Below are 20110 nucleotides of genomic sequence, written 5' to 3'. Positions count from 1 at the left end.
CACTAAGAACTGAAAAAAGTTAAAATAGGAGTCAGTACAAACATTTACAGTCGGTTTCCTGCCATTTGGATTATAGTCCCTGTCCTTTCCTACACCACTGGGCACTACCCCACTCTTTTTCCCTCTAGAGGCCGAAATTTTGGCCAGAAGCAACAAGTCAGGGAAACAGGTTAGGTGGCAAATGGAGCTGATACCTTTAGGAAAGGCTGAATTTTTTATTTTATTTTATTTTTTTGTATAGCAAAGGTGGAAATGTATTGAAGAACACGTAGAGACTCCCACGTGGGGAAGGGGAAAGAATCTCACAGCACAGACTCCCACGTGGGGAGGGGCAAAGAGCCCCCGAATGGTTCTTTCTAGGACTCCTCTACCCCCTGTCTTTACCATCGAGACAACTGCCAGATACCATTCATAATTCACCATAGCAAGTGCTCCTTTTATATCCATAACTGTCAAAGCTCTAATTGAGGCTGTCATGACTTAACCAATTTTATTTAATACAGATTAAGCTTTTGTGCCCCCTTTCCTTTTATATATATTTTTTTTAATTGATTTTTTTACAGAGAGGAAGGGAGATGGATAGAGAGTTAGAAACATGGATGAGAGAGAAATATCGATCAGCTGCCTCCTGGACACCCCCTATTGGAGATGTGCCCGCAACCAAGGTACATGCCCTTGACCGGAATCAAACCTGGGACCTTTCAGTCCGCAGGCTGATGCTCTATCCACTGAGCAAAACTGGTTAGGGCTCCTTTTTTCTTTTTTAACATTGTTAGACTGGGCCTTTATTTTCATGTTTTTGTATAATGAATATTAAATTTACTTGGTTTCGTTGTTGCTATTCTTGCTGTGTGTTTTTTTGTATTTTTTAATCCTCACCCGAAAATATTTTTCCATTGATTTTTAGAGAGAGTGGAAGAGAGAGGGAAAGACAGGAACATTGATGTGAGAGAAACACATTGATTGGTTGCCTCCTGCATACCCCCGACCAGGGCCAGGAGCCTGCAACCGAGGTACATGCCCTTGACCAGAATCGAACCTGGGACCCTTAAGTCTTCAGGTCAACGCTCTATCCACTGAGTCAAACCAGCTAGGGCTGTGCCCCATTTCTTAACTGATTTCAAACAAAATATGTCTCTGGTTTGACACCTGATTCACTTCCTACTACCAAAGCCTTTATACTGAGTGGCCTCAGTGTCCATGTGGGGTAGACAACTCATCCGAACCTGGCTTTCCACTTTCTCTCCTCCAGTACCTTCACTGTTCCATGCCAGCCACTTCTCAGGTTCACATGGTGCCTTATTGTGTGGAATTGCACGACCTCTGAAAGGTACAGACATCCTCTCCGACCACAACCTCGATGCTCTTCAGGTCTCCCTCGCACCCCACTTCCGTTATTGAACCTTAAGAGTGTCGTTCCCTTCTCGCTGTGTTCTATGAAACACCTTCATTTTCTACCCAGTTAGACTCCACCTTTGATTCTTCATTTTTCCTTCTCCACTTTTGACCTTTGATCACTTTAACTACTTGGTCAACAACCCAGAACCCCCTCGCACCCACCTGGATGAATTCAATTGTCCGCCTTATCTTTAACTTCCTGGCTGCTGGGTCCAAAGTGTTGAAAATGATAGTGTACACATTGAGGCCGTGATGATTTTATGGTCTCCAAGTTCAACTAGATCATTGGTGCAGCCAGGGGAGGGTTCAGTAGTCAGCTCTCTGATTCCCCTGAGTATTTAAATCTGTTATACTCTCCTAACACCTCCCCTCCTGTAGCTGATGAAAGAAGCTCCAGCTCCCTCCCACCAAACCTACAAACACACCTACGTGTGCAGCGAGGCTGTCCGTTTATGAAGAAAAGGTGTCTTGACTACGGCTTCCTGTAGAAGGGTCATTCTCTCCCGTTGTGCTCAGAACCCCACCCTCTGCCTCTGTTTTACCCTCCCTCTCCTGGCTTCATTCCTATCAACATTGATAGGATATCCCTATCCTATTAATGCCCATCTAGTTTTTTTGTGGTTTTTGTTTTTTCAAAAAGTCAATGTCATGTGCCCCTCCAGATACCAGTTAACTCCTCCACAGTGAAGTCAAATTACTCCCTGCCCCACCGGTGTGCTCAGTGGTTGAGCCTCCACCCATGAACCAGAAGGTCAGTCAGGGCACATGGCCGGGCTCCATCCCCACTAGGGGGCGTGCTAGAGGCAGCCAGTTGATGATTCTCATCATTGATGATTCTTTCTCCCTTCCTCTCTCTGAAATCAATAAAAACATATTAAAAATTTTAAAAAGTATTCCCTACACCAGTTATCCTTCGCTCCTTACACTGTGGGAGCCCGAGCTCCTGGCACAGGTGGGTGCTTCCCATCTCTGGGTTTCCTGGGCCACATCCCAGGACAAGAGGGACTCGCGCAGGCTCTGGAGCAGTGGTTCTCAACCTTCCTAATGCCGCGACCCTTTAATACAGTTCCTCATGTTGTGGTGACCCCCAATTTCATTGTTACAAAGGGAACATAATGAAAGCATAGTGATTCATCACAAAAACAATATGTAATTATATTATGTGTTTGCCGATGGTCTTAGGCGTCCCCTGTGAACGGGTCGTTCGACCCCCACAGGTTGAGAGCCGCTGCTCTGGAGAATCCCGAAGTCTTGCTCCCGCCGACCGACAGGTGTCGCCCTCGCGCCGGAGCCGAGGGCGAAGCTCCCGAGGCCGCTCCCGCCCGCGGTGTGCGCAGGCGCAGAGGGCATTTCCGACGCCGCCGCCCGCCCCGCCGCCTCCCCGGGGAGGATGCTCCGGCTCGGCTGCGCACTCAGGCGGCTCGGGGCGGGACCTGGTGCTCGGGCCTCCGGCCGGCTCCCTGCTGGCGCCGAGATGCCGAAGAAAGCTGGTGCGACGAGCAAGGCCAGTAGCGAGTCCCGCGGCCGCGGAGGGGTGGGCGCGGGAGAGGCGCGGGCCGCGCGGGTGGGGGCTCCGGCCGCCCGCTCCCGCCTCGCTCGCCGGCCGCCTCCGCCAGGGGGCTCCCTGGGCCGCGTCTGCTGCCTGCGCCGGCCTCGGCCCCCCGCGCCGGGCGGGTGTGAGTCTGGAGGCGCCTTCGGCCTGCGCCCCCCCCCCGCCCCCCCAGGCTTTGTTCTGCGCCCTCCCTCCGCACCCCTCCTGTCGGGGACTCGCCGCGCCCCCTCTGCAGGGCGGACTCCGGCCGGTCTCCCAGACCCCGCGGCGAGGTGCCGGGGTGCCCCGGCCGGTCAGCCCTCCTCCTCCGGGAGTGACGCCCAGCGCGCGGTGCCTCCCTGCAGCCCGAGCTCCCAGGGGGCCGGGGCCAGGGGCCCTTACTCCCCTTGACACACAGCCTTTGCCTGCAGGCTGCCCGGCGCAGAGTCCGTGTGCGCCAGACGAAAAGTCCTAGAACAACTGATGTTGCACAGCAGGCCTTTGAAAGGCCACCGCTTTCCCCCCAAATTCACATACAGAGGCGCTTCCGGGTTTAGTTCGCATTCATTCATTAGCTCGTGCCGCACGCGTGGTCCCTGCCTCGGCGGGACGGGGGCCATGAGCCAGCGCTGAGGTCCGGAGCCAGGGCCAGACCATCAGGACGGAGGAAAGTGCGTGGGGTTGATGGGACGGCATTGGTTGGAGCCTTGAAGAAGGCTGGAGCCATGTGGCCCGAATTCCCCGGGCGCCGACGGTTTGCCTTGGCTCGAGGTGGAAGGACCACGTGTGTGGGGACATGTTTTTCAACCTGTGAAGTTGTCGTGTGGTTGTTGTTGTCGTTTTAGGGTAAAAGCCAGAGCAAGGAGCCAGAGCAAGCGCTGCCTCCCTTAGGCCCCGTGGCAGTGGATGCCAAAGGCTGTGTCACCATAGCCATCCACGCCAAGCCGGGCGCTAAGCACAATGCCGTGACAGGTACCGCCGAGCGCCGTGGTGGGCGCCCCTGGGAGCCGGGGCTCCCTCCTCCCTCCTCCCTCAGCTTTGGTTATTGGGAGTTTATCCTGTCCAGGCAGGTGTGTTGTCCAGATCTACAGTTAGAGGCCTTTTCATTTCCAGATGCTAAATTCTAATGTACAGTTGTAAAGCCAATGTGTAAAAGATGAAAAAAACAAACAAACCGTGGTATACTTTTTAAAAAAATATATATATATATATATTTTTTTAAAATACATTTTATTGATTTTTTACAGAGAGGAAGGGAGAGGGATAGAGAGTTAGAAACATTGATGAGAGAGAAACAGCCATCAGCTGCCTCTTGCACACCCCCTACTGGGGAGGTGCCCGCAACTAAGGTACATGCCCCTGACCGGAATCGAACCTGGGACCTTTCAGTCCGCAGGCTGACGCTCTACCCGCTGAGCCAAACCAGCTAGGGCTAAAAATATATTTTTATTGATTTCAGAGAGGAAGGGAGAAAGGGAGAGAGGTAGAAACATTAATGATGAGAGAGAATCATGGATCGGCTGCCTCCTGCACGCCCCATGCACTGGGGATCAAGCCCGCAACCCGTGGGCATGTGCCCTTGACCAGAATCGAACCCGGGACCCTTCAGTCCGCAGGCTGACGCTCTGTCCGTTGAGCCAAACCAGTTAGGGCAGCGGTTCTCAACCTGTGGGTCGCCACCCCTTTGGGGGTCACCTATGACCGTCGGAAAACACATATATAATTACATATTGTTTTTGTAATGAATCACTATGCTTTAATTATGTTCAATTTGCAACAATGAAAATTCATCCTGCATATCAGATATTTACATGACGATTCATAACAGTAGCAAAATGACAGTTATGAACTAGCAACGAAAATAATTTTATGGTTGGGGGTTACCACAACATGAGGAACTGTATTAAAGGGTCGCGGCATTAGGAAGGTTGAGAAACACTGAGTTAGGGCATATCTTTCCTTTTTTTTTAAATCAGGATGTTTTAGAAAGGACACATAAACATGTGTCGCTTATTAGTAGTTTGTCCTGTTCCAGAACTAGAGACATTGGCCTGAGAAAGAAAGAAGACATTTTGGTGGAGTTTAAAGATCATTGGTCCAAGGAGGCAGAGTTCATCAGCTCCCCTGTGAACTTGTTTTAAATCAGAATGATAGAAAACATTTCTGGGTCCAGGTCTTTCATCTGTTTGATGGGATCATTGGACTAAGTTAAAAGCTTTCAAGTTATTGCCTGGAGCCCAAAAGGTGGGCAAAGGGGGAGGCCAATAGCCCAGGTTTCTGAGAAGCTGTGTTTACGTCTGTTTTAAATGGGATTTCAGGGGAAATTGCTGTGTGTGTGTGTGTGTGTGTGTGTGTGTGTGTGTGTGTGTGGTGTATTGGGGGGGGCAGGAAATTCTGAGTGAGGGAAAAAGTTTAAGAACCATTGATCTGAATTATCTTCTGAAATTTTTTTAAAAATATATTTTATTGATTTTTTTACAGAGAGGAAGGGAGAGGGATAGAGAGTTAGAAACATTGATCAGAGAGAAACATTGATCAGCTGCTTCCTGCACACACACACCCCTGGGGATGTGCCTGCAACCAAGGTACATGCCCTTGACCAGAATCGAACCTGGGACCCTTCATTCCGCAGGCCAATGCTCTACCCACTGAGCCAAACCAGTTAGGGCGATCTGAATTATCTTGAAGGTCTTTTTCACCTCTACAGCTCTGTATTCCAATTTTAAAAAATATTGTGAAGATTAGACCTCAGAATTGGGGTGCCAGGCCTGGTTGTGTGATTGACTATGCCCGCTTGGCCGTACCCTCCTTGGCCAGTGTTTTCTAAGTATTGCTGTGGGCACTGTCTGCTGTTGGAATACCAGGTTTCGTTAGGTCTAAGATGCCATCCGCTGCAAGGTACACAAGTATTTTATGCACCAGTAAGAAAGGCAAAATCTATATCAAACACTTTATTTAAAATGTGAGAAAATGTACACCTTAGAATCTGAAACAGGAGAGGATAGTTGTTTTACCTCATTCTTTTTTTATATATATATATTTCTTTACTGATTTCAGAGAGGAAGGGAGAGGGAGAGAGAGATAGAAACATCAATGATTAGAGTGATTCATCCATCGGCTGCCTCCTGCACGCTCCCTACTGGGGATTGAGCCCTCAACCTGGGCATGTGCCCTTGACCAGAATTGAACCTGGGACCCTTCAGTCTGCAGGCCGACGCTCTATCCACTGAGCCAAACCAGCACAGTGGTCGGCAAACCGCGGCTCGCGAGCCACATGTGGCTCGTTGACCCCTTGAGTGTGGCTCTTCCACAAAATACCGACTTCTGCGCACGGGCCGCGAAGTTTCAGTCGCACTGTACGTGCACACCCGCATGTGGTATTTGGTGGAAGAGCCACACTCAAGGGGCCAAAGAGCCGCATGTGGCTTGCGAGCCGCAGTTTGCCAACCACGGGGCTAGGGCTTTTCCTCAGTCTTGTGGATCCTGTGGCCAGGTTGTTCACACAGGGAAGGTGTGAGTGTGTGGAAATGCCTGAGTAACCCCAGGTATAGGACCAGCTCAAGCTCACTTACAAACTGCTTTGAGCAAATACTTCTCTCTCTCAGAAAGAACAGGCAGGCTGCTCTTTGTCAATGCAGTATTGATGGGGGAGTCTGTTCCGAAGCAGTGTTCATTGTCCCTGGATTTCACAGCATGGGTTTAAGTTTATTTTTGATTCACAACATCACTCATCTTGATTCCTATTTCATTTGTAAAATGGAGATAATATTGGTATCAGTACCTTCATAAAGTTATTATGAGGATTACACAAGCTCATATTTGTAAAGTCCTTCAAACATGTTCGTGTGCCCTGAAAATTAGTGGATGTGTTATGTAAATATTTATTACACATTACGGTTTGAAAACATTAGAGAGGCATTTCACATACGAGACAAATGTAGCCCCGTGCTCTCGTTGTCCTGATGAGGAAACTGAACAACCCTGTACAATCCAGGGAGCCGCCCTGTTCATCCTTCTTCAGGGATGTTTGCTGGGCCTCCACCCCGGCTCCTGACTCCCTCCGTGAGCACTTCCTGTCAGATAAGCGTGTTTTCCAGTTGCCTAAATCCAGGATACTGCCCAGGCTTTTCTGTTTTTCTTTCTTAATAAATCCTTATTGTTGGAAGTATTACATATGTCCCCCTTTCTCCCCCTCATTGACCCCCTCAAGCCTGCTCCCACCCCCCGCCCCAGGCCCTCACCGCCCCATGCTGCCCAGGATTCTTTAGGCCCATCCTCGTCAGCGTCAACATAGTTTTTCTTCTCTGAATTCGTTTTCTGTTTTAGTGAAGGCATATTTATCATGTTTATGTTCCCCTTACACCTGATTAGTTTAATTCTTCATTTCTGCATCTAACGGTAAAAACCTACTGTGTGCCAGGCAAATGCAGATTCTTTTACAAAATGCTCTCACTTCCCAAAGAAGAACTCCTCAAGGATAAAGTGCGTGCTGCTTTCCTTCCAGATTTGACAACCGAAGCTGTGAGTGTCGCCATTGCAGCACCTCCATCGGAAGGGGAGGCTAACGCTGAGCTCTGTCGGTATCTCTCCAAGGTCTTAGAACTCAGGAAGAGTGATGTGGTTTTAGATAAGGTAGGTATCTCTTTCTCGCTTTTATATCTTTGTTTAAAAATCCTCACCTGAGGGTATGTTTTATTATAGATTTTCTGAGAGAGAGAGGAACGGGGAGTGGGAGGGAGGGAGAGAGAGAGAGAGAGAGAAATAGGAATTAGTTGCCTCGCATACGGCATCCTGACCAAGAATTGAAACCGCAACCTAGGTATGTACCCTGATCAGGAATAGAACCCACAACCTTTTGGTTACAGGGTGACACTCCAACCAATTGAGCCACCTGGCCAGGGCTAAATCTTTGATTATTGCTGAAACCGGTTTGGCTCAGTGGATAGAGCGTTGGCCTGTGGACTGAAAGGTCCCAGGTTCGATTCTGGTCAAGGGCATGTACCTGGGTTGCGGGCACATCCCCAGTAGGGGGCGTGCAGGAGACAGCTGATCGATGTTTCTCTCCCATCGATGTTTCTAACTCTCTATCTCTCTCCCTTCCTCTCTGTAAAAAATCAATAAAATAGCCGAGACTGGTTTGGCTCAGTGGATAGAGCGTCGGCCTGTGGACTGAAAGGTCCCGGGTTCGATTCCGGTCAAGGGCATGTACCTGGGTTGCGGGCACTTCCCCAGTGGGGGATGTGCAGGAGGCAGCTGGTCGATGTTTCTCTCTCATCGATGTTTCTGGCTCTCTATCTCTCTCCCTTCCTCTCTGTAAAAAAATCAATAAAATATATTTTTAAAAAACTCAATAAAATATATTTAAATATCTTTGATTATTACACTTGTTATTTAAAAAGTACTGATTTTTTTTCTTTTCCAAGTAATTGAAAAACTAGTTGTTTTTCATTGTCATATTCATTTAACCCCTAAAATCTAAAATCTGAATTCTTCCTATCCCATCTCCTTCATTTCTGCTGCATCAATCCTTACTAAGACTGTCCATGCACACTTCTTACATTCCTCAGTGGCCACCATTTCCAGCACTTTCTCCTGTACCTTTTCTGTCGGATTAATTTCGTTCCTCTCTTCCTTCGAGTCACCGTAATAAACAATCTAGAATGGTTCGTACTGTTGGCATCTCCATTAGTGAGCCCGTCAAGTGTTTCTGGTCCTGCACGTTACCCGTGCTCACGGGGAGAAGCTCCTATGAAGTCATTCATACCACAGGTTTGCACTAGGGGTGGACATCGCGACCACCTGGGAATGGTTTCTCAAACTCAGGTTCTTGGGCACTGCCCTAGACCAGTGATGGCGAACCTTTTGAGCGCGGCGTGTCAGCATTTTGAAAAACCCTAACTTAACTCTGGTGCCGTGTCACATATAGAAATGTTTTGATATTTGCACGCATAGTAAAACAAAGACTTATATTTTTGATATTTATTTTCTATATTTAAATGCCATTTAACAAAGAAAGATCAACCAAAAAAATGAGTTCGCGTGTCACCTCTGACACGCGTGTCATAGGTTCGCCATCACTGCCCTAGAATTACTGAAATAGAACCTGCAGTAGTGAGACCCGGCCCCGTCTATATCTCTTAAAGCTCAACTTGTTTTCCAGTGTTACACTCTGTAGCTCCCCTCCAGGTTCCAGCTGGCATTCAGTCATTGATTAATAGGCTGCACCTGAAAATCCATTGCACACCAGGTCCCTCATTGTCCACAATAGTTGGCAGGTCATTTCTGGTTTTCTGCCAGTGTGCATGCTCTGCTATTTGCTTGTAAGGCACTCCCCACTCTTCTACCTGAGAACTTCTACCCAATCAGATAAATCCCTGCCTCGATTTACCTTTTTTAAAGGATGTGTTTCAAAACAAATGGTTTTCAATAGTTGCCTTAAGTGGTTATGGAATCACAGCACTTAATATGTGAATTTTTTTTTTTTTTAATTTTCAGAAATGTGTAACAGCATAGAGAGTAACAATTTGTTCTGTGTTTTGGAATTATTTTTTATTATTTTTTTCTTTATTGATTAAGGTATTACATGTGTCCTTATCCCCCCCTAATAGCCCCCCATCCCCCCACTCATGCCCTCACCCCCCTGGTGTCTGTGTCCATTGGTTAGGCCTATACGCATGCATACAAGTCCTTTGGTTGATCTTGGAATTATTTTTATACAAAGTTCATATGAAATTGCAATATTTGTTTTGATAATTTAAAAAATAATTTTCACTCTTTTTAAAAAAATATATTTTATTGATTTTTTTACAGAGAGGAAGGGAGAGGGATAGAGAGTTAGAAACATCGATGAGAGAGAAATATCGATCAATTGCCTCCTGCACACCCCCTACTGGGGATGTGCCCACAACCAAGGTACATGCCCTTGACTGGAATCAAACCGGGGACCCTTCAGTCTGCAGGCCGATGCTCTATCCACTGAGCCAAACCAGTTAGGGCTGATTTTCACTTTTAATTTAAACAAAAGAATTACTGGAAACCAGAATACTATACATCTGGATTCCATATTCATTAAAGAATTTTAATGCCCAGCTTTTATTATTACAAAAATTGATATATGAAGGTAAAAACCCTGGAGAGTTATAAAATTTATAATAAGGTGGAATCTAAGAGATAGACTTTGGTTAGATCACAATGGCCAGGAGAAAGTGGCAGTGAAGCCGTCAGGAAAGTTGCAGGTCACCTGTAAGAACCCCACAATGTCCGCAATGCATACAACTGAGGTCTGTTTCTAATAGTGTTAGACAGTTTAGTATGTTATCCTCACACTGTCTTTTCCTTTTAATCCAGGGCAGTAAATCTCGTGAAAAAGTGGTGAAGCTTTTGGCCTCCACAACTCCAGAGGAGGTCTTGGAGAAATTGGAAAAGCAAGTTGAAAAAAAATAAAAGTAAGAAAGAAAAAAATACGTCCTTGAGAAACTTTTTTTATTGCTAATGATGAAGCGGCTGCTAAATAGGAAAATGCAGTTAAATGCACAGAAGAACATGTAAAATAAAGGTATTTAAATAAGAACAGGTCTCCAGAAAGAGGTAGAAATTTTAAAGGTACTGCACATTGAATATAGGTTCTAAGATCCCTGACCCCAGGTGGCTTGGAACATGTTGCTCTGATTTCATGGCATTGCAGAATAACAGAGCTGGGTAGGCTATTCAAGATGGCCTGATTCAGCCCCTTTCATTTTGTGATGGTGCTTCTGATATCCCGGAGTTGAGAGATAGGATCACGCTGTGCAGAATGACAGCTAGAACCCAGATCCCTTGACTCCCACTTGAATACACTCTATCCTGATTGTAAATTAAAATGATAATATTTCCGCAACACTTCTGGAACTCTAGGGATTGCCTTCTAACCCAGTTTACAAGTGACAGGAAAGCTTGCCAATATATTTGTACTCTGTATCATAAGACGCTTATCTTTATGCAAAAATGTCTTCTGCATCTTTTTGAAGCCCTTGAGCATTTTATGAAAAAGTAAGAAAGAATAACCAAGACTTGTACAGGCGTACCTCATTGTATTGCACTTCACAGATACAGGGTGTTTTACAGATTGCTGGCTTATGGCCACCCTTGTGTACAGGCGTACCTCATTGTATTGCACTTCACAGATACACGGTGTTTTACAGATTGCTGGCTTATGGCCACCCTTGTGTACAGGCGTACCTCATTGTATTGCACTTCACAGATACAGGGTGTTTTACAGATTGCTGGCTTATGGCCACCCTTGTGTACAGGCGTGTCTCATTGTATTGCACTTCACAGATACACGGTGTTTTACAGATTGCTGGCTTATGGCCACCCTTGTGTAGAGGCGTACCTCATTGTATTGCACTTCACAGATACAGGGTGTTTTACAGATTGCTGGCTTATGGCCACCCTTGTGTACAGGCGTACCTCATTGTATTGCACTTCACAGATACAGGGTGTTTTACAGATTGCTGGCTTATGGCCACCCTTGTGTACAGGCGTACCTCATTGTATTGCACTTCACAGATACAGGGTGTTTTACAGATTGCTGGCTTATGGCCACCCTTGTGTAGAGGCGTGCCTCATTGTATTGCACTTCACAGATACAGGGTGTTTTACAGATTGCTGGCTTATGGCCACCCTTGTGTAGAGGCGTACCTCATTGTATTGCACTTCACAGATACAGGGTGTTTTACAGATTGCTGGCTTATGGCCACCCTTGTGTACAGGCGTACCTCATTGTATTGCACTTCACAGATACAGGGTGTTTTACAGATTGCTGGCTTATGGCCACCCTTGTGTACAGGCGTACCTCATTGTATTGCACTTCACAGATACAGGGTGTTTTACAGATTGCTGGCTTATGGCCACCCTTGTGTAGAGGCGTGCCTCATTGTATTGCACTTCACAGATACAGGGTGTTTTACAGATTGCTGGCTTATGGCCACCCTTGTGTACAGGCGTGCCTCATTGTATTGCACTTCACAGATACAGGGTGTTTTACAGATTGCTGGCTTATGGCCACCCTTGTGTACAGGCGTACCTCATTGTATTGCACTTCACAGATACAGGGTGTTTTACAGATTGCTGGATTATGGCCACCCTTGTGTAGAGGCGTACCTCATTGTATTGCACTTCACAGATACACGGTGTTTTACAGATTGCTGGCTTATGGCCACCCTTGTGTACAGGCGTACCTCATTGTATTGCACTTCACAGATACAGGGTGTTTTACAGATTGCTGGCTTATGGCCACCCTTGTGTACAGGCGTACCTCATTGTATTGCACTTCACAGATACAGGGTGTTTTACAGATTGCTGGCTTATGGCCACCCTTGTGTAGAGGCGTACCTCATTGTATTGCACTTCACAGATACAGGGTGTTTTACAGATTGCTGGCTTATGGCCACCCTTGTGTACAGGCGTACCTCATTGTATTGCACTTCACAGATACAGGGTGTTTTACAGATTGCTGGCTTATGGCCACCCTTGTGTACAGGCGTACCTCATTGTATTGCACTTCACAGATACAGGGTGTTTTACAGATTGCTGGCTTATGGACACCCTTGTGTACAGGCGTACCTCATTGTATTGCACTTCACAGATACAGGGTGTTTTACAGATTGCTGGCTTATGGCCACCCTTGTGTAGAGGCGTACCTCATTGTATTGCACTTCACAGATACACGGTGTTTTACAGATTGCTGGCTTATGGCCACCCTTGTGTAGAGGCGTACCTCATTGTATTGCACTTCACAGATACACGGTGTTTTACAGATTGCTGGCTTATGGCCACCCTTGTGTAGAGGCGTACCTCATTGTATTGCACTTCACAGATACAGGGTGTTTTACAGATTGCTGGCTTATGGCCACCCTTGTGTACAGGCGTACCTCATTGTATTGCACTTCACAGATACAGGGTGTTTTACAGATTGCTGGCTTATGGCCACCCTTGTGTAGAGGCGTACCTCATTGTATTGCACTTCACAGATACAGGGTGTTTTACAGATTGCTGGCTTATGGCCACCCTTGTGTTGAGCAAGTCTCTCCGTGCCATTCTTTCAACAGCATTTGCTCATTTTGTGTCTTTGTGACACATTTTGGCAGTTCTCTCAATATTTCAAACTTTTTCATTATTATTATATTTGTTATGGTGATCTGTGAACAGTGATCTTTGATAATACTATTGTAATTGTTCTGTGGCACCACAAACCACACTCATATAAGATGGTGAACTTGATAACATGTATGTGTTCTGACTACCCACCAGCTGTTCCCCTCTCTCTCTCCCTTTCCTCAGGCCTCCCTATTCCGAGATACAACAATAGTGAATTTAGGCCAATTTATAACCCTACAATGGCCTTTAGGTGTTCAAGTGAAAGGAAGAGTCGCACGTCTCTCACTTTAAATCAAAAGCTAGAAATGATTAAACTTAGTGAGGAAGGCATGTCAAAAGCTGAGATAGGCCGAAAGCTAGGCCTCTTGCGACAAACAGTTAGCCAAGTTGTGAATGCAAAGGAAAAGTTCTTGAAGGAAATGAAAAGTGCTACTCCAATGAACACACGAGTGATAAGAAAACAAAACAGCCTGATTGCTGATATGGAGAAAGTGTTAGTGGTCTGGATAAAAGATCAAACCAGCCACAACATTCCCTTAAGCCAGAGTCTAATCCAGGCCAAGGCCTTAACGCTTTTCAATTCTATAAAGGCTGAGAGAGGTGAGGAAGCTGCAGAAGAAAAGTTTGAGGCCAGTCGAGGTTGGTTCATGCGGTTTAAGGAAAGATGCCGACTCTGTGACATAGAAGTGCAAGGTGAAGCCGCAGGTGCCGACGTGGAAGCTGCAGCACGTGACCCAGAAGATCTGGCTAAAATAATTAATGAAGGTGGCTACACTACACAGCAGATTTTCAATGTAGGTGAAACAGCCTTATATTGGAAGAAGATGCCATCTAGAACTTTCATAGCCAGAGAGGAGAAGGCAGTGCCTGGCTTCAAAGCTTCAAAGGACAGGCTGACTCTCTTGTTAGGGGCTAATGCAGCTGGTGACTTTAAGTTGAAGCCAATGCTCGTTTATTATTCTGAAAATCCTACCGCCCTTAAGAATTATGCTAAAGCTACTCTGCCTGTGCTCTATAAATGGAACAACAAAGCCTGGATGACAGCACATTTGTTTACATCATGGTTTACTGAATATTTTAAGCCCGCTGTCGAGACCTACTGCTCAGAAAAAAAGATTCCTTTCAAAATATTACTGCTTATTGACAATACACCTGTTCACCCAAGAGCTCTGAAGGAGTTGTACAATGAGATTAATGTTATTTTCATACCTGCTAACACAGCATCCACTCTGCAGCCCCTGGGTCAAGGAGTAATTTCAACTTTCAAGTCTTATTATTTAAGAAACATATTTTGTAAGGCTATAGCTGCCACAGATAGTGACTCCTCTGATGGATCTGGGCAAAGTAAATTGAAAACCTTCTGGAAAGGATTCACCATTCTAGATGCCATTAAGAACATCCGCGATTCGTGGGATGAGGTCAAAACATCAACCATAACAGGAGTTTGGAAGAAGTTGATTCCAACCCTCACGGATGAGTTTGAGGAGTTCAAGGTTTCATTGGAGGAAGTGACTGCAGATATGGTGGAAATAGCAAGAGAACTGGAATTAGAAGTGGGGCCTGAAGATGTGACCGAATGGCTGCAATCTCATGATAGCTCTTTAACGGATGAGGAGCTGCTGCTTATGGATGAGCAGAGGAAGTGGTTTCTTGAGATGGAGTCTGCTCCTGGTGAAGATGATGTGAAGATCGTTGAAATGACCACAAGGGATTTAGAATATTACATAAACTTAGTTGATGAGGCTGCAGCAGGCTTTGAGCGGATCGACTCCAATTTTGAAAGAAGTTATACTGTGGGTAGAATGCTATCAAACAGCATCGCGTGCTACAGAAAAATCATCCATGCAAGGAAGAGTCAGTCGATGAGGCAAAGTTCATTGTCTTATTTTAAGAAATTCCCACAGCCACCCCAGCCTTCAGCCACCACCACCCGGGTCAGTCAGCAGCTATTAACATTAAAGCAAGACTCTCCACCAGCAAAAAGATTACGACTCCCTGAAGACTCAGATGATGGTTAGCATTTTTTAGCAATAATGTACTTTTTAATTAAGGCATGTACATGGTTTTGCCTCCATTGACAGAGCCTGAGAAAGCAAAACCTGGACTCCTGATTCTGTGGGCCTTTCCTCCTTCGCCAGCGAGGGGTTGGAGAGAGAACCAGAGTGTGTAAGTGACACCTTTGCATTCAAAATTCCAAACAGTTAAAAACACAACTTTGGAGGCAGTTCTTTTCTGGGCTGTGGGCTCCCCCTACCCCCTTACAAATTCAGGGATTGGGTTAAGTAGTTCCTTTAACTGTATTGCAGAATATACATTTTGGAATCTCCCATGGCTCCCGCTTCAGATTTTTTTTAAAAATTGATTTCAGAAAGGAAAGGAGAGGGAGAGAGAGATAGAAGCATCAATGAGAGAGACTCATTGATATGCTGCCTCCTGCATGCTCCCCACTAGGGACTGAACCCGCAACCCGGGAATGTGCTCTTGACAGGAATCAAACCTCAGACCCTTCAGTCCACAGGCCGGCACTCTGTCTACAGGCTAGGGCATATTATTTTTTAAAACGTGCCTAGAGACTACAAAATGTAAAATCTAGATTTTCAATTTACATCCAAGAGGTGGCACCATAATGCAAAAGCAGCCACATAATTTGAAGGAACTGAACTGCACTATTAGGAAATCACTTCTGCAGTGCCTGATACCAGCAATCCTTTTTATCTCAACCTCTCAGAGGTACTCCTGAGGCTTGGTCCCCTCATATCTTTGAGTTTAGCTCAGGCCAGAGTGTGGTGTTAACCCAGGTGGTGTTAACCCAGGCCAGCTGTGTGTTCAGAAGTTCAGGGTCACTGCCATAGTGGAGTCAGCATGGTCCCAAATGCCTCCCTCAACTCTGCAGCTTTCAGAAACCCCTTTTAGTTGCCATTTTTGAAAATGGAATTGGGCTGGACAATTGACAGAAACTAATATCTTAAACCAGATGCCAAATTTATTAACTTGATTCAAGAACACACCTGCCAATTAGACTGCATACTGGCATCCTTTAGTGGGTACATTCTGTTCCTTTGGGAAATTTCATAGGAAGCCAGTTACTTGGAGTCTACTTAGAGATCTTGGGATCAGAGCCAAGGAAATTATGGGCCTGGGTCAGGGAGCTATGACCATCCCTTTTCTGCCGCAGGAATAGGCCCATTATATCCCATCAACCCCTCTCCTGGGACAATGCTGGGCCCTCATGATTTATGGCATAGGAACTCCCTTTTTCTAGGCTCAAGGAGCCCACCTACTTCTGTCCACATAGGCTTTCTCTAGACTGTCCTTATAATTCACTTGGTAAGATTTTTTTCCAGCATTTTATAATCCCTACTAGAGGCCTGGTGCAAGGATTTGTGCACCGGTGGGGTCCCTCAGCCTGGCCTGTGGGGATTGGGCCAAAACCGGCCTGGTGCACAGATTCATGCACTGATGGGGTCCTTTGGCCTGGCCTGCGGGGATTGGGCCAAAATTGGTTCTCCAATATTGCCTGAGGGGTCCCAGATTGCGAGAGGGCACAGGCCAGGCCAAGGGACCCCACTGGTACACAAATCTGTGCACCAGGCCTCCGACATACCCTGATGGGTCCAGGGTGTGGGTGAAGCAGATTCAGGGCCTACAATGCTCCTGCAGCAACCTAACCCACGGCCAATTCTGTGAGGAATCAGGCACCCTCCTCTACTGGTCAGAGCACCTGCCCCTGGTGGTCATTGCATGTCATAGCTACCGGGCAAATGGTCGGATGGTTGCTTAGGCTTTTATATATATAAACTAGAGGCCTGTTGCACAAATGCACCAGTGGGGTCCCTCGGCCTAGCCTGCAGGGATCAGGCTGAAACTGGCAGTCAAACATCCCCCAAGGATTGTAGTAGTGCGCAAAGTGACAGGCAGCTGGGGAGGAGCCCAAGCCTGGGGCCGGGCGCTGCACCATTCCTGCTCATCCTGGTACTGCTGCGTCTGCTACCGCCGCCACTCAGTAGGCTCGCTGCCGCTCTGCTGCAGTCTCTGCGCACCCATCCTAGGGCGATAACGGTGCACCCATGACCGAGAAGTGACTGCGGGCTCACGTCTGGTCAGTCCCGATTCTAGTCCCAGTCCTGGTCCGGATGGGAGAGGGGCACACGGGGAGTGTCTATGGGAGAGGCTTACCCTGCCACAGCTGCGCTTGCCAGGTCAGTCAGCTGAGGGGCGCTCCCACTGTAGGAGTGCACTGACCACCAGGGGGCAGCTCCTGCGTTGAGTGTCTGCCCTCTGGAGGTCAGTGTGCATCATAGCTACCGGTCAAACGGTCAGGTACTTAGCATATTAGGCTTTTATATATATATACTAGAGGCCTGGGACATGAAATTCATGCGGGGGGGGGGGGGGATCCCTCAGCCCAGCCTGCACCCTCTCCAATTGGGCACCCCTTGGTGGATGTCTGACTGCCTGTTTAGACCCGATCCCTTAGGATATCCCTCTCGCAATCTGGGACTGCTGGCTCCTAACCGCTCACCTGCCAGCTTGATCTCCCCCAACTGCCTCTGTCTGCCTGCCTGATTGCCCCAACCCAGGGGTCCTCAAACTACGGCCCGCGGGCCACATGCAAATACAAATACTGTATTTGTTCCTGTTTTGTTTTTTTACTTCAAAATAAGATATGTGCAGTGTGCATAGGAATTTGTTCGTAGTTTTTTTTTTAAACTATAGTCCGGCCCTCCAACGGTCTGAGGGACAGTGAACTGGCCCCCTGTTTAAAAAGTTTGAGGACCCCTGCCCCAACCCATCTGCCTGCCTGCCTGATCACCCCTAACTGCCCTCTGCCCGCCTGATCTCGCCCCCAACTTCCCTCCCCTGCCCTCCTCCCTCCTGTCAGGGTCTGGTTTGGAGGCCAGCCATGCACCCGATCGCAGGAGACCCAGAGTTCTACTGTGCCCCAGCTGGCCAGGACCCACAGCCCCCTCCTGCCGTGGGGCCCACAGACTCCTCCTGCTGCAGGCACCGCAGCGACCCAGAACTCCCTGCCTCCGCGGGCACTGCAGCAACCCAGGATTCACTGCCGCCGCAGGCGCTCTGAGGGTGGGATCTTCCCACTGGCCTCGCTGGAAACAGCTTTAGGAGGGCGCCTCAGGGCTGGTGGGACTGACGGAAGTGAGGGTGTGGCATGGAGGTGGTACCTACGCTTCTGTTAACTTACACTGTTTGTTTTATGCCACAGCATATGGCGGCGGCTGTGAATGGTACCAAGTGGAGCCTGCAGGCCGAGCTGAAGCAGCGTCTGCAGGCCATCAGGAGCGCTCACAGCCGCCACTGCCATCTGGGGAGTACAGGCTGCCCTCCGCAGGGCCTCGCCTCCCCTTCCCCCATCCCCGCTGCTACAAGTCCCCGCCCACCCGTGCCTGCTGCGCACACAGCCTGGCGTTCAGTCGTCCCTCCAGTCGTTTTGGATGTTACGGACCCTGGCTCTTTACATATTAGGATAGACTAGAGGCCAGTGCGTGAAATTCGTGCCTGGGTAGGGTCCCTGGGCCTGGCTGGTGATCAGGGCTGATCAGGGCCTTTCTCCAGCTGCCGGCCGGGGCCTGCCTTAGTTCTGCGCCACCCCATGGTGGTCGAACTCCTGGTTGGTTGAACTCCTGAGGGGGCACTTGGCATATTAGGTGCATATATACACACACACACACACACACACACACACACCCCCCAGCGGCCCAGTGCATGAAATTTGTGCACGGGGGGGGGGGTGTCCCTCAGCCTGACCTGCACCCTCTTGCAGTCTGGGAGCCCTCAGGGGGTGTCCCACTGCTGGCTTAGGCCCGCTCCACATGGTTATCTGCTCTGCGGGGCCTGCCTGCTCCACACCGCGGTGACTGCCAAGCAGGCTGTGCTGGGTGCTGCCTGTGGGCCGCGCTTCCCTGCTCCCAGGTTGCCACGGCGGTGGCCAAGCAGGCTGTGCTGGGCCCTGCCTGCTGGCCACACTTGCCAATTCCCGGGTTCCCCTGGCAACAGCAAAGCAGGCCGTGCTGGGATCTGCCTGCAGGGCCTGCTTGCCTGCCCCCAGGTCGCCGTGGCTACAGCCAAGTGGGCCGTGCTGGGAGCTGCCTGCGGGCTGCGCTTCCCTGCCCCCGGGGTTGCTGTAGTGATGTCCAAGCAGGCCGTGCTGGGTGCTGCCTGCGGGCCCACTTGCCTGCTCCCTGGGTCGCCGCAGTGATGGCCAACCAGGCTGTGCTGAGAGCTGCCTATGGGCCGTGCTTGCCTGCTGATGGGGACAGCCAAGCAGGCCCTGCTGTCTGCCATCAAGCTGCGTGGCCGCCCTTGCCTCCCAGCCGGCGAAGGTCCCAGGAGCCTGCGGGCATGGCTTGGCGTGGACACCCTCACCTCCCAGGGCCACGATGGTCCTGGGACCCTGCGGGCCTGGCGCCCGACCCCAGGACCCAGACCGCATGGCACCTGCGTATGCAAAGTAACCCATCATTGTTGGGTTAATTTGCATACTGGATACTGATTGGCTGGTGGGCATCATGGAGGTATGGTCAATTTGCATCTTTCTCTTTTATTAGTGTAGATATAGATTTGTTGCTTAGGATAGGAAACCCCTATGACAGCTAACAAAGTACAGTATTTCTACAGTGATGATGATGATGATGTTGAAAATTGCAAGTGCCTGCTTTGTGATAGCCAGAGTTGTTATAAACATTGTATAAATAGCAACTCATTTTAGTGGATAGTATTACTGAACACTGGGCACTTGGTTTCCTTTCCCTATTCCACCCGACCTTGGTGACACTAATGGGAGGTAGGCCATGTCTATAAAGAAATAATTTACTTTGATGATGGTGGATAAAAGTTCTGAACCATGAGCTGCCCTTATCAAAGAATGGTAATGGCAACCCAACAAAGAAAGGTACTTTTATTTACCTGTTATCTTTTGCCATCTTAATGTGCAATGATAAAGAGTTTTGTTTTCACTTAGATGAAGAAGTTGAAAGACAGGCTGGGCAGCCATCTTAGTCTTATCCTCTCCCCTCATCCCCCACC

General features: G+C 48.2%; 1 protein-coding gene across 2 annotated transcripts in view; it reads left to right on the top strand.

Moving 5' to 3' along the window:
• The first annotated feature begins 2749 nt into the window (after positions 1-2749).
• Positions 2750-20110, top strand: part of CUNH15orf40 (chromosome unknown C15orf40 homolog) — a 77049-nt gene continuing 59688 nt past the window's right edge. The window contains exons 1-5 of one of the 2 annotated variants that reach the window (XM_036306230.1): positions 2750-2902; positions 3775-3901; positions 7434-7561; positions 10277-10374; positions 13250-15392. In XM_036306230.1, the coding sequence (XP_036162123.1) occupies positions 2789-2902; positions 3775-3901; positions 7434-7561; positions 10277-10372 (465 nt within the window). In that variant the 5' untranslated portion in view covers positions 2750-2788 and the 3' untranslated portion in view covers positions 10373-10374; positions 13250-15392. Of the gene's footprint in view, positions 2903-3774; positions 3902-7433; positions 7562-10276; positions 10375-13249; positions 15393-20110 lie in introns of those variants that run through there. The other variant, XR_004967165.1, reaches the window with a different exon arrangement.

The sequence above is a fragment of the Myotis myotis genome, unplaced genomic scaffold (genome assembly GCF_014108235.1).
Source record: "Myotis myotis isolate mMyoMyo1 unplaced genomic scaffold, mMyoMyo1.p scaffold_m19_p_40, whole genome shotgun sequence".
Taxonomy (NCBI): Eukaryota; Metazoa; Chordata; class Mammalia; order Chiroptera; family Vespertilionidae; genus Myotis; species Myotis myotis.
Note: the sequence above shows the minus strand (reverse complement) of the source record. Positions and strands in the feature narration are given on the sequence as shown.